Below are 17,252 nucleotides of genomic sequence, written 5' to 3' on the forward strand. Positions count from 1 at the left end.
TCTTGGCTAAGGGTCTATTGTTATTTTTATGTTTTTTTTATACTTGTTAGAATATGGAATATTCCAATCCTTATATAAAAATTATATATACATTTCATAATAACATAAATCATTAAAACGTATTTTAATCTTATAAAATCCTTATAATTCTTATAAAAAAAAGTATTTCTCATTTTTCTCTTAATCAAGTTTCTTTCCTTTTTGATGGTTAATTTTCATATGAAACTGAAAATCCTTATAAAACTATTCACTTTTTTATATTAATTTCTTCTTTCTGGGTCTCTTTTCAAACTTGATTACTAAGGTATTTTTTAATCACTTTGTTCTTTATAACTCTTTGTTTTGTTTTTCTATTCTTTGAGCATATTGAACTTTGTATCCGTTTAAATTTGTCTTAACCATGAATTATTATACTAATATACTTTATATCCCTTAGTTAAGTTAGAGACATTAATTTCTTGCTATATCTTTCTTAAAAAGTTAAGAACTTTTAGGTATGAGCAAATCGCTAGTCACACTAGTAAGAAAACTTATGTTTTATGTTGTGTTCATTCCAAAAATTGAATTATGATCATTTTTGGAATTACCTCAAGAAATGAGATATTTCTATCTCAAAGGCTACTAAATGTGTCCAATGTGTAATGTGTTAGTGTCTCCCCAAACATCTTATATTTTACATTATTTGATCTCCCAAAAAATGAGTATTTGTGAATGAAATATCTTAACATGTTAACTAAAATCTTATGTTTTTTTTAAAGAGTATATAAATAGTATAGTATTTGAGATGCTCTTTCACATAATTTACATAAAATATTGTGATGTTGCAAGAAAGGTTACTTTTCAAATGACATGACATAGTGTGGTAGTATTGATTCATTTAGAAGTTCAACAGAAAATATTCAAATCTTACATTGTCTTTGTTTTTCTCCTTATAGCATCTAGTGCTGAATATTCAAAACATTGTTAATTATTTATGAAAATAATAATATTAGTATAAGTATAATTATTTAATGAAGTAGTGAATATAATTGACTAAAAGTTGGTGAAGTATAATTATTAAATGAATATAACTACAAGGAATAATAATTTTAATTGTTAGATTAGATTTGATTTGAATGACCACTATTTAGGTAAAGACTCTCTGAAAGCTGGAATAAAGTTGGTGAAGTGAGTTTAATTCAATAAAGTTTTGTTAAGTTATTTTTTCTCCAATATTTTACTTCTTAAATTCAAGTTCCTAAATAGTCTAATTTAAATATATATATATATATATATATATATATATATATATATATATATATATATATATATATATTTCTAACTTCTATTTAAAATGTCACATTTCTTTTCATTTATTTATTTTTATTTTAAAAGCATGTATTTTATATTCTTTTCTACATTTAGATCAATTAGTTTGCCAACTAACTAATTAATTTATCATAACAGCAAAGAAAAATTAATATTTCTGACTCATTCACAAATTGACCAGCCGTTTTACCTCTCAATAATAAGAGGTAGAATAGTGAAATTTAACCTTCCCAATTTCTTTTAAGCATGATTAATAATTTTAGAAAATTAAAATAATATATTCAGTTAATTATACTAATATTTAGTTCATATATAAAATCACAGAGTTCATGTTATAAGATAGCACCGGCGAGTTTCTTTTTCTCTAACATGTGTATTATATCATCCTCATGATATAAAATAATTATATTCTTGTTACCAACAATTAAAACTTTTTATTCAATGTTACCTATAAAAAAATATAGTTATTTAAATTTTAAAATAAAATATCAAATAACAATTACATATATATCAAGTAATTATAAAAAACTATATACAGTTATATATAATTCAAATTTCATAACAACTATGATATCTATCATTGTTTTTAAACATTAGAAGGACAAATACCTAAAAAAATTTAAGTAAAATTGTTGTAATAAAAGAAAAAAATCTTGAAATAAAAAAAATAAAAAAAGATGTTTTTAAAATCATCAAATAAACTAAAAAAGTTTATATAATTCAATACTAATAATTAATAGTTATGAAACAATAATTAAACTAAAAATAGAATTCCCATATTATTTTTTCATCGTTTTCAATTTTTACAAATTCTTACATAGATATAACAAGATATAACAGTAAAACTTTTTGTGTTTTTTATTAAAATATTATATACATAACATAATTTTAATTCTCATTTAATTAAATGATATACATCTAGATAAAAAATAATTAAATGTATATCATTTAAAAATTATGTTATGAGTATAATGTTTTAATGAAAAACACAAAAAGTTATATTCATATTTGTCAAAATTGAAAATGATGAAAAAGTAATTTGGAAATTCTATTTTTAGTTTAAAATAAAAAAATTTGAATTTAAATTTAATTTGCAGCACTTTATTATCATGTTAACTAATTTTTTTTCTCAGTTACACAATTTTGATTCAGTTTTTTTTTCTATTTTCAGCACGGGTTACACATTTTTAAATAAAGTATTTACTAGTTATTAATCGGAAATTTATACTGTCATAATAATGTAACTTTATTACACATAATAGGAAATTTATTGTTTTACTATAACTATAATTCTAAGGATACATACACAGGCTTTTTTGTAAAGGATACTTATAATTTATTATATAATTTATATATACATTACTTAATTACAAACTAAGTACCATTTAAAATTTTAAAAAAATTATGATAAATGTATATTATAAATTAAATAATATACTTAAATAATGTATTTTTTAACCTTAATTGAAAAAATAACACCAAAACCGATAATAAAATAGATAATGGTATGATATTTATGATTTTTTATTGTCAAATATAATTATATAATTATAAAAATGATATAATTTTTTTATATGATTATACATGTAGCAATTATAATATCTACAACTATAACATTATATATACAAATTACATATTATTTACTACGTTATATAAAGTTACAAGATAAATGTTAAAAAACTTACAATTTTACAAATTTATAATAATATTTTTTTTATAAATTAAAAATATAGTAAATTTTGTAAGATTGAATTATTTATGTTAAAAAAAACTTAAATAAATTTATAATTTTTTTAACTAATTATACAAATTTTAAATAATAAAAATTAAATAAATATATAAAATGTAAAATATATAATAAATTTGTCCATTATCATGCTTAATGTTTTCAATAGCAATATTTAAAATTTTATTTTATGAACACGGCAAAACTCAAAACCACATCTAATGCTAAATTTGTTAAATTGTTTGATTATTTATCTTTAAAAGTAAGTTTGGTAGAAGGAAAGCAAAGTACCTCTTGTATTTGGTTGAAAATTGTATTTACAAAACTTATTATTTAAATATAATTTTCTATGCATACACCACTTTACTTAAACTTTAATTTAATTAAAATTATATTTTTAAAATCAGTATTACTTAAAATAAGGCTTATAAACACTCACCCAATACCCTTGTAGATAAGTTTTAAGATAAAATTCTCCAAATGAAGATTAAAAAGACTAAAATACAAAAATTACAGAAGAAAAACCCTTTATTCTTTTTGACATTTTTTGTCGGAAAAAAAGATTTAAATTTGATAAAAGCAAGTAAAAAATAAAAACATATCAGAAGCAAACAAAACGGAAAACGTTAGTTTTCAAAATAGGTCCCACTGCTTGTGTGTCCGTCAATGATTATTATCTGGCGAATGAAAACGTTGGAAGAACTCATAATTAAATTAATAACAATTAATTAAAACTATAGGATAATAGACATTATTTAATTAAAAAAGTAAAAAAAGAAAAGAAAACTAGCCGTTGGAAGAGTTCCCAAATTCAAATGAAATGGTGGCGTCGTGCACACAGACCAATGCGCTTTCTATCATTTGAATTATCACAATTGCCACACACAGCCATTACTCTTCCAATTGAACCTAACTCTCAACAGCTTCGCTCTTCTCTCCTTCTTCTAAATCTGAGTTGAAGAAATTACTCAACTAGGGTTGATGTGAGTTTATGCTTCAGTTTCCTTTTATTTCGCAATTTCTTGTTGAACTCTGATGAGTTGATTTTGCATTTTCCATTTGAGGATTTGACTCTATTATTAATGTGCTTCTTTGTTTACTTAATCACTTTCCTGTTTTACTCTTTTCTTCAGTTTACTTGCTTAAAACTAGTGTTTGATGTAATAAAATTAAACATGTAATGTAATCTTTCCTTTTTTCTGTGTTTGGTGTATTTTAAACTTAAGTTTCACTTCATCCTTTTCTAAACTTAATCCTTCCCGATAGGGTGTTTCTATAGTGAATCTATACAACTCCGTCTCATTTTCTTTTTGTTAAAAGATCTTCAACTCAAATGTTCTTTAGTTGAAACTCTCTTGTTTGATATTTTTTTTAGCACGATTCAAGTCACATTGGGGGAGATCTCGTTTGATATAACATCTACTCAATGTTTGAAAATTACGAACAAGAACTTATGGACTAACCCTAGATGTGAACTGATCTATTTACTAATCTTTTCCCTATTTTTCATTGTTGATGATTTTCTCACTACTTTTTGTAGAAGATGACTTTGAAAACGCCAGGAACACCAGTTTCTAAGATAGATAGGACACCTGTATCAACTCCAGGAGGGTCAAGAGCTAAGGAAGAGAAGATTGTGGTCACAGTAAGGTTAAGACCTTTGAACAAAAGGGAGCAATTGGCTAAAGATCAGGTGGCATGGGACTGCATCAATGATTATACTATTGTGTATAAACCACCGTCACACGAACGTGCTGTCCAACCGATGTCATTTACTTTTGGTACCAAATGAAATTATTCACCTTGTTTTGCTATGATTAGTTATCAGTTCACAGTTTCTTTTGTCCATTTCTTAATTTAAATGTTAATCTTTTTAACATTTGTTGACCTAACTTTTTACCCTGCAGATAGAGTTTTTGGTCCTGCTTCTGTAACCGAGGCAGTATACGAAGAAGTAAAGAATGTTGCACTATCTGCATTAACGGGCATCAACGGTACTGCATTTCAGATATTTGTTTCCTTCTGTCTAAATCTCACAATTATCTGCTGGAGCATGAATACATAACCATTGCATGATTATTCGTTACAGCTACAGTTTTTGCTTATGGACAAACTAGCAGTGGAAAGACATATACAATGAGAGGCATAACAGAGAGGGCTGTCAATGATATCTACGAACATATCTTGAATGTAAGTTTTTTCAAAGTTCAATTGTAGTTCACATTCTTTTCAATTGTAGAATAGAATTGGATTCTTGTTCCAACAAACAGAATATTTTGTGATGTTTTAATTTAATATATGTAATGAAATATTACAAGTTTGAAGTTTGGTGAATTGCTTGACTAAGATATTTCAATTGGAATTATTACAGTCCCCTGAAAGGGATTTCACTATAAAAATATCTGGACTAGAGATATACAATGAGAATGTAAGGGACTTGTTAAATTCAGAATCTGGTCGCAGTTTGAAGCTTCTTGATGATCCTGAGGTAAGATTTCAATTTCCTTGTTTTCTCTAATACCAGGAAGCTCACAATTTGGTTGCTTACTGGTCATGAATTTTAAATTTCATATTTCAATATCCAGCGTTATCTTTGAAGATATTTTAAAAGGTTTTCTTTTCTAGTGGGAAAGCAATTCAGTAGCATGCTTTTTCATTTCTTTCCTTTGTAACGATATATCCTTCATGTAATGTAGAAAGGTACCATGGTTGAGAAACTTGTGGAAGAGACAGTAAAAGATGACAAGCATTTGAGACATTTGATCTCCATTTGTGAAGGTAGGGAACTTTCATGCTTGTATGATGTTATATACCTGTTCCGCATTAAAACAATTGAGTTTATTGAAGTTCTTTTAATTGGCAGCTCAAAGGCAGGTTGGCGAAACTGCTCTAAATGATAACAGCTCGCGGTCTCACCAGATAATAAGATTGGTCAGTGACAGTAGAACAGTTGTTTGTTGAAATTCAGAAGATCATCCTACTTTTCTTTCCCTCTCGTAATTAATACGAATGTCATATTTTTCTTCCTTTTGGTGTATATTGCAGACAATACAAAGTACTCTTCGCGAGAACACAGATTGTGTGAAATCTTTTGTTGCAACCTTGGTAATTTGCTGTTTCTCGCTTACTTTTAATTGGATGAATTAGTTCTGTTTAATAATTCAGGTCTATGATTGCAGAACTTTGTTGATCTTGCTGGAAGTGAGAGGGCTGCACAGACACATGCAGATGGCACTAGGCTGAAAGAAGGCTGCCATATTAACCTTAGCTTGATGACTCTTACAACTGTTATAAGGAAGCTCAGGTCAGATCGATGTTGTTTACAAAGAGTTAATTTAGTTCTTATAATGGACAATATTATCTAGTAGTGCTATTAGAACTGAGTACTAGTTTCACCCTCTTCTAACTACTCGTATCCGTATCATCATATGCAGTGTTGGAAAAAGAAGTGGACATATACCTTATAGGAATTCAAAGCTTACACGTATATTGCAACATTCTCTTGGTGGGAATGCTCGCACTGCCATTGTTTGTACTTTAAGTCCTGCACTGAGCCATGTAGAGCAATCTCGAAACACTCTCTTGTTTGCTACCCGGGCAAAGGAAGTAACAAATAACGCCCAAGTTAACATGGTAACTATCTGTTCACAGTTACCTGCTAATCATTTTTTGGTTTTCCAAATCAGAAGAAACAAATTTGACAGTTTTCTATCAATAGGTCGTATCAGACAAACAACTTGTTAAACATTTACAAAAGGAAGTTGCAAGGCTGGAGGCAGTTTTGCGCACTCCTGATCCTTCTAAAGAAAAGGATTGGAAAATTCAACAGGTAAATAGGAAAATGATAACTGATCATTAGGAGGAACAAGCATCATACCATGCACTGAATACTGTTACCTGATTTTTTCCAGATGGAAATGGAAATTGAAGAGCTGAAACGCCAGAGAGATCTTGCACAAACTCAGGTGGATGAATTACGCAGAAAGCTTCAGGATGACCCAAAGGTCTATTTCTCATTTTTTTCTACCCCTTTATCTTTGTTAAGATTCATTTCAACTGACTTTAAGATCATTTTGCTTTTCAGGTCTCCAACCACCCAGTTGAATCACCACATCTCCCAGTCAAGAAGTGCCTCTCATTCACCGGTGCATTATCATCTTTTAAACCAGAGTCAGGATGTGAGAGCGTAAGAAGATCAGCATTAAGACAGTCCTTGAGGCAGTCGTCTACTGCTCCTTTTACCCTTATGCATGAAATTCGCAAGCTTGAGCATCTCCAAGAGCAGCTAGGTGAAGAAGCCAATAGAGCTTTAGAAGTACTACAAAAGGAAGTGGCATGTCATAGATTAGGTAACCAAGATGCAGCTGAGACAATTGCAAAACTGCAAGCAGAAATAAGGGAAATGCGTTCTGTCAGGTCAACAACACCAAAGGAGGTTGAAGTTGGTTGCATGGTTTCTGTCAACAAGAGTGTAAGTGCTAATCTCAAGGAGGAGATTACCCGACTTCATTCACAAGGCAGCACCATTGCAAATCTTGAACAGCAGCTTGAAAATGTTCAGAGGTCCATAGACAAGTTGGTGATGTCTCTCCCGAATAACTTTCAACATTCACCCAATGAAGCCTCGCCTAAGCATAAAAAGGAACACAGGAGGAAAAAGTTGCTTCCTTTGTCTTCAAGCAATGCTGCCAATCGCCAAAATTTCCTAAGATCTCCCTGCTCACCATTATCTATTACGCAGCAAGTTTTGGAACCAGATGTTGAAAATAAAGCTCCCGAGAATGATGATAATATTTCAATTGATACTCTGGCCGAGTCTGAGAAGGAGACTCCAACAAAGAGTGAAGAAGCTGGAGATGTTTCATCGAAGGAAAATACTCCCAGCGGTTACCGACGCTCTAGTTCAGTTAACGTGAAGAAAATGCAGAAAATGTTTCAGAATGCAGCAGAGGAGAATGTAAGAAGTATAAGAGCATATGTGACAGAATTGAAAGAACGTGTGGCCAAGCTGCAGTACCAAAAGCAGTTACTTGTTTGCCAGGTATGTTTTCTGGAAGATAAAGTATCTTCCTACTTTCAGTACATTGCATAGCATACTTTTCATTTTAACGAACTTCCAATAGCTTTAGACACTCATGTTATTCTATTTTGGATATTTGTAGATAAAAAATCTTCATACTTTGAATGCCACTGCACATTCTTCATTTTATTGTATTTAATTTTCTTTTATTTGGAATCAAGGTGCTTGAACTTGAAGCAAACGAAGCAAACGGTCACAACATAGACAACGAAGAGTACCCGTGTGAACCGGAGGAACCCCAGGTCCCGTGGCAGATAACATTTAAAGAGCAACGACAGCTGATCCTTGAATTATGGGATCTATGTTATGTCTCCATCATCCATAGGACCCAGTTTTATTTATTATTCAAGGGAGACCCAGCTGATCAAATATACATGGAAGTAGAACTAAGGCGTTTGACATGGTTGCAACAACAACTAGCAGAACTTGGGAATGCAAGCCCAGCTCCTCATGCTGGGGATGAACATACCACTATCTCATTGTCATCAAGGTTCTCATCAGTTTACTCATAATGAACATACATTATATGCTATTTAATATATCTTTATATATAAACACTTACCCATTATGAATTAAAGTTTTTCAATGATATATATTTTTGTATTATGCAGTATGAGAGCTTTGAAACGAGAAAGGGAATTTCTGGCCAAGAGACTGACATCACGTTTGTCGTTGGAGGAGAGGGAAATGTTATATATGAAATGGGATGTTCCTCTTGATGGGAAGCAGAAGAGGATGCAATTTATCTGCAAACTTTGGACTGACCCTCATGATCCAATCCATGTACAGGAGAGTGCTGAAATAGTTGCAAAGCTTGTGGGATTTCGAACAGGAGGGAACATGTCAAAGGAAATGTTTGAGCTGAACTTCGTGCCTCCATCCGACAGAAGGCCATGGTTAATGGGCTGGAATCCCATTACAAACTTGCTTAATTTGTGATAGATTTCATGTTTGTATATTACGGTACCATTAAAAATCTTGTAAATGCTAATTGATTTTGGCGCATTTCTCAATTTAAAATTATTGTTTTGGACTATGTTCTTTGTTCCACCAATAAACTGATCCAATTCATTGGATTCCCATCATATACAAGAAGCATGTTGTCAATGTGTGTATTTCGCGTACTTTTGTATTATATGTATGGAATTGTACCGTTTTGTGACAGTGACACAGATGATTCAGAGACAGGGTATGGGTTGATTCAGAGACTGAAACAAGTACGACCGACCAAGATTGGGCCCATATCTTAAGCCTAAAGCCCAACTTCTCAAACCCAATATATTTCTTAGGCTACTTCTAATTCGTTCAAAAATGAATTTTCCGAAATTTTTGTTTTTATATTTAGGAATGCACATTCTAAAATAAGTAAGTGATGAATTAAGAAAAGTATAGAGGATTGGAGGAAATTTCCTTTAACCTGTTAAAAGTTTTACTCATAAAGCTCCCAAGGTTTTTTTTTGCCCCTCAAATAACTATATTACTTAGTTGATTAAATTGTAATTTTGATCTCTTTCGATTTTCATTTCCAAATGTAAAAAATTACATAATATTAGTTTAATTTTTAATTTTGCATGTTTTATTTCTTTTAGTATGTCCAATTATGCCTAGCATATTTAATTATTAAGAAAAACAATTTAATAAAGTAAAATGTTAAAGTAAAAGTAATAAAGGTATTCAAAATTGAATATGGATCAAAATTGTGGATTTTCTAAAATATGGAGTCAAATTGTAAAAGGAATAATAGGGGACTAAAATTATAGATAAAGAATTTAAAGAAACCAAAATTATAATTCAACCTATTTTTTGTCACTTGATTTGAAGAATCCTTGGGTATGTTGTGTTCTAAGTTGCTGTTTGGGAAGAAAATAAATATTGGTTATTATAAAAATATAGTGTTGCATTAAGAAATTTCTATAACAGCTAACATGAGAGTTTTTTGTTCTAGGAAGTATTCCACATAATCTAAAATATTATCTTGACAAACAAACTTTTATTTTTATTTCACGTTTTAAATCAAATACGATAATGAAGATAAAGGTATATATTAATTATTAATTATAAAGGTGAGATGACTAGGTTAGTATTTCCTACCACACTCTATCAGAAGAAAAAGTAAAAATACCATTAACCAAAAAGAGTTACGCAAAGATAATTTGTATCACCATACCATATCCATATTCCCTGTTGAAGTCAAAAGTAAGACGGGAAGGACTTTTGACATGTATACATATTAGTAAATGACAGATCTTGACCTTTAAATCTTGTGCAGAATAGTTTAAAGCTAAGTGGCTATGTAATTTTGAATAGCCATTAATTTTTATCATTGATGTATGATGAAAATTTACTCATCTATATGTTGTTGAGTAAATTCATGTATATATAATACTCATATATATGATCTGCAGGTATATCTATGTTTTATATTTCACTAGCCTTTAAGTAGCCTTTAACGTTCTCACTTGAGTATTATATAGTGTGTCATGTTAGTGGACGCATATAAACTAAATTTGTTTTCACTTAATGACAAACCTTGATTATTTATGTTTAATATATGATTAAGATTTTTTCTAAGGGAACAATTCCCATATACAGAGACTTTGTTTCCCAACTCAGATGAGAGTGCTAGATAGAGGAACAGCAAATAATACAAGAAAAATGAGACAAAAGTGTTTGATATTATGGCATTTCTATAATCATGGATACTCATCATAGTTAAGGCAACTAATGGTGCAACCAAATTACATTTTTGCTATCTGTTTTCTACATTTGTTTTCATGGTTTGTTACATTTATGTTAAATGCTGTCATAATAAGTAATGTCAGTGTGAGAGAGAGAGAGAAAGAGAAAGGAGAGTTAAGAAGAAACATAATGAGATCATTCTTTGAATTATAAATACAGTCTTCTGCAACAACTAACGTTACGTAAGATGAGACCACACCAAGGAACTGAAATGGAATGACATGAAAGCAAAGCATCACATATCCATTAGGACTAGTACTTTTTTACTAACATGAAAACATAGAGACGTTAAACCACACCATATACGATGATACCACAAATATATAGATATATTTTTCTTTCACTCTCTAGTCTCTTGCCAGAACACTTGGAGATGAAGATGAAGATGATGCATAATCAGGCAGAGAAACCCTCTTCAGATTTAACACTCAGCACCTTGGGAAGGGAGTTCCACAAGTGCTAGCAACTTTCCTTGCATTAGGTGAGTCCACAAATTTCTTCAGATTAGGGTTCTTGAGGTATTGGCAAAGGCATGGTTTCTGCTCCTTGATCTTGGAGCAGCATAGGTCTGATGGAGGAGTTGAAGAGGTTATTGCACTCACACATGAACTCAGTTGTACTGGGCTGCATGTTACTGCCATTGACACTTGAACTTCAGCCACAAACAGCACCACCAAAGTGCACAAAGCAATGTGTGCTGTCTTCATTTTCACCTCAATTACGATGAAAAAGGGTTATGTGTTTTGCGTGAGAATGAGAGAGGAATATATGTGTTAATTGCTTCTGTGATGGTGCATTTTCGGTTGAGTTTAGTCCCTATTTATACTAAGAGCTTAGTGAAAAGCTAAAGTAAAATAAGACTAGGTTTGTCCCTTATTTCACCACTTTAAACTTTGGTCCACTATTTAAAGGTAAATATCAGCATCCAGATTACTGCTTAATGATTTCAGGTAACAATAAATATTATTGTAAAATGTTAAAATCACTTAACGAAACTAAGTACTTTTTGGATGTTGTAATTTTTTTTCATCTTATTGTCTGAAAGTCAAGATTATATGGCTATTTTATATTTTAGATGGTTTAGTCATATAGTTCAGGGTTGAAATTTTACATGTTATAATTAGCATTTTAGTACCTTTCGGTGGAACTTAGTGGTCAAACTGATTGTAACAGATCAGACTGAAACTATAGCCAAATTGAGATGCAATTATTTCCTACTGTTCAAGTCTGGTGCAAAATTTCAATCTCTTAGCAAATTGTAGTAAAACGACAGAATGAAAAAGATGACTCCAAAACATGTGGTGAAATTATTTTTCAGTCAAAAAGCTAGATTGCTGATTTCAGCCCTAAGGGAATTTCCAGTGGCATAGATAGAAGAAAATTAATGTCCAGTATACGATAATCATAAGAAAAGAAATTGATTCTCCAAAAATCAACTTCTACTTTGTAAGTAACTATAATGGAGACTTGACTCAAATATATACAAGATATTAAGATTACTTTCAACTCAAAATTTTAAGACATCAAAGATTATTTTCAACTCAAAATTTTAAGACATCAAATTTATAGTTTTTTGTTCTCATCTGATATTCATCTTTTTCATGTTTATTTAATGTAAACTTAGACTCGGTTAAATTTTCTAACACAGACTTAGATTGCTTATTACAGACAGAAAAATGTTCTGTTGTTTTCACTTATGTTCCAAAATTTCTACTAGCATGCATGAATGTGTGTGACCCACCATTTCGGCCGTGGTACCTTTCGGTGATGCTGATGTGGTGAGTATTTGTTTACATCCATGTGTGCTTCTTTTATTATAGAGCCACATGCTCTCTTATGATGATCATAACACGCACTGGGAAATTAGTGACATGAACTTCACAATCAGTAGCCATCATGATAAAGGAGGGTACTGCATAGTGCAATGGATTGCAAGGAATTGAGAGCAATCTCTGTGGTTTCGTTGAGGCAAAAGGGTTTGAATTTTGATCACTGTAAGATTAATTGGTGTGTTGTAAAAGGCAGTAATTAATAACCATTTCTTAATTGTCGTCTAATGGAAATGGGAAATCCCTCTGATCATAATGATTAAGACTCATCATCCAATTGGCCTTAAATAATTCTTCCCAAGTAGTGTTCAGTATTTTATTGGACATATCACTGTTACAAGATTTCCTTCTGAGAAATGGGAAAAAAAGAAGTGAGGATTATTAGATTTGCTATTTTGAATGTGAAATTGTCAAATGAAAAGTGAAAAACTACCAAGTGGAGGACTTGTCATATTCAACTTAGAAGGTGCAGTTTTTGTTTTTGTAGGCACCTAATCTTTTGAAAGTTCCATTTTTTGTTCAGATCTTTGATCATTGATATGTTCTGTATGGAAGGAAAATTACATCCCACAAGGTTTAAGAGAGGATTATAAGAAAGTAGGAACGCACGTCTATTGAAAATAATTGAAGTGTAAGTCAAAGTCTCACGTATAGTATCTAGTGTTTTATATATTGTTAGGTTTAAGAGAGACGATATTCATTGAGGAGATACAATACCAATAAGACCTGAGTCCAACCACATAAGACATTGACATTACTTTCAATTCAAAATCTTAAAGGTGATGGATTTATGAGTATTTATCTTTATACAGTGCTTTACTTTTTCATTTCTAACAGATATAGAACTTAGACTCACACTTAGATTTCTAACGTATATAAGCACAATTTCTCGATGACGAATCCTATATAAAATATAATCTCATGAGAGTCCGACTATCATTTTTTACCTAAAACCATTATATAATGAATTTATATATTCATTTAAATGGAAAATCTCAAGTGTAATTAACCGATGTTAGTATTTCTGAATGCACTTGGTATCATGCTATGGATTTCTATGATCAACTTAACTGCAACTTGGTTCATAGTTTTACATTTGATTATGTTGGTTGTGCAGTATATATACTTTAAGCACGCCAAGCAATGATAATGATCAGCTCACTTGTTGTTCAATAATTCATATGGGAAAAGCAAAAGAGGGATGAAATTGGCGTGAATTCACGCACATAATCATTGAATTTACTGGTTTATTTTGGTCCATTCTAAGTCAAAATTAAAGGGGGGTTGTATTTTTATTGAACAATTAAAGTGGCTGTGATGATGATGCAACGTGTGGGGTCTTAAAATTATGGTACCTGCAACTTTTAATCTTCATGCTGCTCAGGTGATCATTGATGATTTATCATTGCTTACATCAGTCAATTTTGGCCTACACAGTGCAGAACAACCATTAATCATTGATAAGCTCACAAAAGCTTAGTTCACTATTCTATGAAGCACCAACACCAGCATCCAACTTTACCTTTTCTCAAGATTCATGTTCCTTCTCTTTTCATTTCACTGCTTTGTTTATTTCGCCATATTCCTTTGGCCAGAAAATCAAGGCTAATTCTTTTCATGTACTTTACTCACAATCATTCTTACCATCTTGCATCTTTACTCTTACCTCATCTACTTATTAATTTGTTATAAGAAAATTAAAAATAAATTTAAGGATTAAATATTTTTTTGTCCTTTAATTTTCAATGAAATTTGGAATTAGTCAATCTCAAAACATTGAATCAATTTAGTCCTTCATCTTTTGAAATGTATAGATTTAGTCATTTTAATTAAATTTTTTTAATTTTATTTGACATTTTAAGCGCGTTTCATAATAGTATTTGACTTAATATTAAAGTAAAAATGTGTTAAACATTATAAACAACTCAAATACAATTATGAGATGTGTACGAAACTTAAAATAAACCTAACAAAATTTGATTAAAAGGACTAGATTCACAAATTTCAAAAGATGAAGGACTAAATTGGTCTAAAATTTTGAAATGGAATAATTCTAAAATTCACTAAAAATTAAAAGACAAAAAACATATTTAACTATAAATTTAGATATGTTCGATATTTGATAACTTAAAATAGGGTTATTTTGTGGGCCATGGAAATTTACACAAAAAGAGGGAGCTAGTAATGTATGATGATGCATGAAAGAAGGACTAATTAGGCATGCTAGTGAACCTGCTTTTCTAAATTAAGGAGTATCCCAAGACAATAAAATATTTCTGAATTCCATCCCCAAAATATTCAAATGTTTATAACACACATACATGTTCAAATGTTTACGAAATACTATATTAATATAAAACTACTTTATACCTGATTTGTGTAGATAAAAAATTTAATATCAAATTAATGACGGTGATTAAGCCATTTATTATTTAAATTAATATTATCTCGAAATCAATAGTTAAATTAGACCGTCAATTTATCATGTACAACTAATTTAAAATTTAAATAATTTATTTATCGATTCTCTGGTTAAATTATACATTTTTCGTATAATTATTTAAATCTATTTTTTCAAAAAGAATTAGGATAATATTACTTTCAATTCATTTTTTTTTATAAATTGATCAAGAGTGTATCGTGTTATTTGGATGATTGACTAAGGAAAAGCTTCTCACAATGAAACACATTACCTTATTATTAGTACTTCTCTCATCTTGTGAGTGTCCATTAAGCAACTATGGTGTTGCCTGATATAAAATTTTCCCTTGATATAAAATAAATATTTTAATGGATATTTATGAATAAAAAGTAAAAGGGTTAAATAATTTAGTCTGATCCAACTTATCTTAATAGCTCATCTAAATTTTTTTATTAGGTCGATTTGATCTATTTTTTAAATGAGATCAAATCCAAGTCTATCAAGTAGCATTGCAAGTTTTATCTGCTTTAAAAAAAGTTGTGAAAAAAATAAAATAAATATAAATAAAATAAAAATCAATATGTATTTTTAAAATTGAAATCATATTATTAAATTTTAATTTTGATTTTAAATATATAAATTATAATACATATATTTTAAAAATATAATCTTTGTTATAACCTTTTAAATATAATTATTATGTTATAGAATAGACTGAGGATAAACTTAGGAATTAATTGAATACGCTGTTGATCAAACATAACATATAAAAAATAAGACGTTTTTATCCTTCAACCATATTATTACTAACTCTATCCTATACTAATATAAAAAGAAAATAAAACCTCTCTTGTCACAGAAAACTTGTTTCAGAAAATTTGTTTTAAACAAAATCTTTTCAGAAGATATTATATGTGTTTAGAAAAGCTTATTTGTAAAATTTTGTTCTAAAAATCTTGTTTCAAAATGGATCAAATTTATTCTAAAATGCTTGTTCTGAAAATTATGTTTCAAAAATTCCTAAGAGTTTATTTTGAAAGATTTTCAGAAAGGTAATCCAAAAATCACTTTTAGGAATAGTAAAATATCATTTTTAAAATTATGAGATATTATTTTGAAAATTATGAGGTGCAATTAGAAATTATGAAGTTGCTGAAAAATAAACACCAAAAATAATTCTATTCAGTTTATACAAAATATCTTTTGACCAGGCCCATTTTACAGGCGTTTTAAGCCCATTTGGAATAGTGGGCTTTGACTTCAAACGTGTGCAACAGATAAATAAGTTGTTGTAAAGGAGAAATTATTAGATATTCATAATAGTATCATTTACTTTTCTTTTTTTACTAAATGATACTTTTTAAAATTTAAAATAAATAAATTGATAGTATTAATTATACGACATTTAGAAATAAGTCAGATCATAAACAAATAGTTCAAATATTACCTTATCAAAGAAAGTTAAAGTAATTAAATCCTTCCTTGTACGCATTAACTTTCTTAAAATCTTGAAATGTTTATCCAAACGCTACTTTATTTCTTCTTCTGTCCTCTTATTACACATAGAAAACACCAAATACAATTTCTCTCACATAAAAAGATCAAAAGTATAGTGCAAACAAAACACTTCCTTTGTGAACACTTGTCGTTATCTTCACGAAAGCAAGAAGTTAATAAAGTAATTTGAAATGCCTTATTTTTATGATCAAATGAAAGAGTAGTAGTTTTAAGCATGTAGCATTGCCATGGATACATCAAATTCAAATTCTAAAGAAAGCACCTGCGAAAAACGCGTTTCCTGTAATGTGTAAATTCACTTAATTGTTAAAAGAAAAATTATGTTTTGATTTCACAAGCTTTTGACAATGAATACATGACAACACCTAAATGGATAAAAGAAAGTTTTGTGTGATTTGGAAAGAGGAGAAAAATATTTGATTTGTGTTGAAAACTACCTATATCATATTAGGGAAAGAAAAATTAAAAGTGATATTATTTCAAACCATAAAAATTTTGTTATAATAAACGTAGGGAAAATTTGATCATTTCATATAAAAAGCTCAAGACATATTATTGATTTAAAATGAAATTTAAGATGAGTCAAAGTTTTATATCGGATCAAAATAATGAAAAAGATAATTTATATTA

The 17,252-nt window shown here is 29.5% G+C and overlaps 2 protein-coding genes across 2 annotated transcripts; one reads left to right on the forward strand and one right to left on the reverse strand.

Annotated features, from left to right (window-relative positions):
- Nucleotides 1–3,876: 3,876 nt before the first annotated feature.
- On the forward strand, nucleotides 3,877–9,238 carry LOC114180997 (kinesin-like protein NACK1). The gene is made up of 15 exons (XM_028067304.1): nucleotides 3,877–4,017; nucleotides 4,575–4,815; nucleotides 4,942–5,028; nucleotides 5,124–5,224; nucleotides 5,406–5,522; nucleotides 5,731–5,812; nucleotides 5,898–5,965; nucleotides 6,080–6,139; nucleotides 6,214–6,338; nucleotides 6,469–6,667; nucleotides 6,753–6,863; nucleotides 6,946–7,038; nucleotides 7,119–8,075; nucleotides 8,276–8,604; nucleotides 8,726–9,238. Exons 2-15 carry the CDS (start codon nucleotides 4,578–4,580, stop codon nucleotides 9,051–9,053), a joined length of 2,895 nt encoding a protein of 964 aa, XP_027923105.1. The 5' UTR covers nucleotides 3,877–4,017; nucleotides 4,575–4,577; the 3' UTR covers nucleotides 9,054–9,238.
- A 1,729-nt stretch (nucleotides 9,239–10,967) lies between these two features.
- LOC114181278 (non-specific lipid-transfer protein 2-like) lies at nucleotides 10,968–11,664 on the reverse strand. Its single transcript, XM_028067686.1, has one exon. The coding sequence runs from the start codon at nucleotides 11,558–11,560 to the stop codon at nucleotides 11,282–11,284; it is 279 nt and encodes a 92-aa protein (XP_027923487.1). The 5' UTR covers nucleotides 11,561–11,664; the 3' UTR covers nucleotides 10,968–11,281.
- Between the last annotated feature and the right edge of the window lie 5,588 nt (nucleotides 11,665–17,252).

This window comes from Vigna unguiculata, chromosome 4 (assembly GCF_004118075.2).
Source record: "Vigna unguiculata cultivar IT97K-499-35 chromosome 4, ASM411807v1, whole genome shotgun sequence".
Classification (NCBI taxonomy): Eukaryota; Viridiplantae; Streptophyta; class Magnoliopsida; order Fabales; family Fabaceae; genus Vigna; species Vigna unguiculata.

Bases quoted from the DNA above. Each gene is read 5' to 3' on its own strand.
- LOC114180997 (XM_028067304.1), top strand. From the start codon at position 4,578: ATGACTTTGAAAACGCCAGGAACACCAGTTTCTAAGATAGATAGGACA. The intron at 6,140-6,213 runs GTAATTTGCTGT...CTATGATTGCAG, and splicing joins AATCTTTTGTTGCAACCTTG to AACTTTGTTGATCTTGCTGG. The intron at 6,668-6,752 runs GTAACTATCTGT...TTCTATCAATAG, and splicing joins ATAACGCCCAAGTTAACATG to GTCGTATCAGACAAACAACT.
- LOC114181278 (XM_028067686.1), bottom strand. From the start codon at position 11,560: ATGAAGACAGCACACATTGCTTTGTGCACTTTGGTGGTGCTGTTTGTG.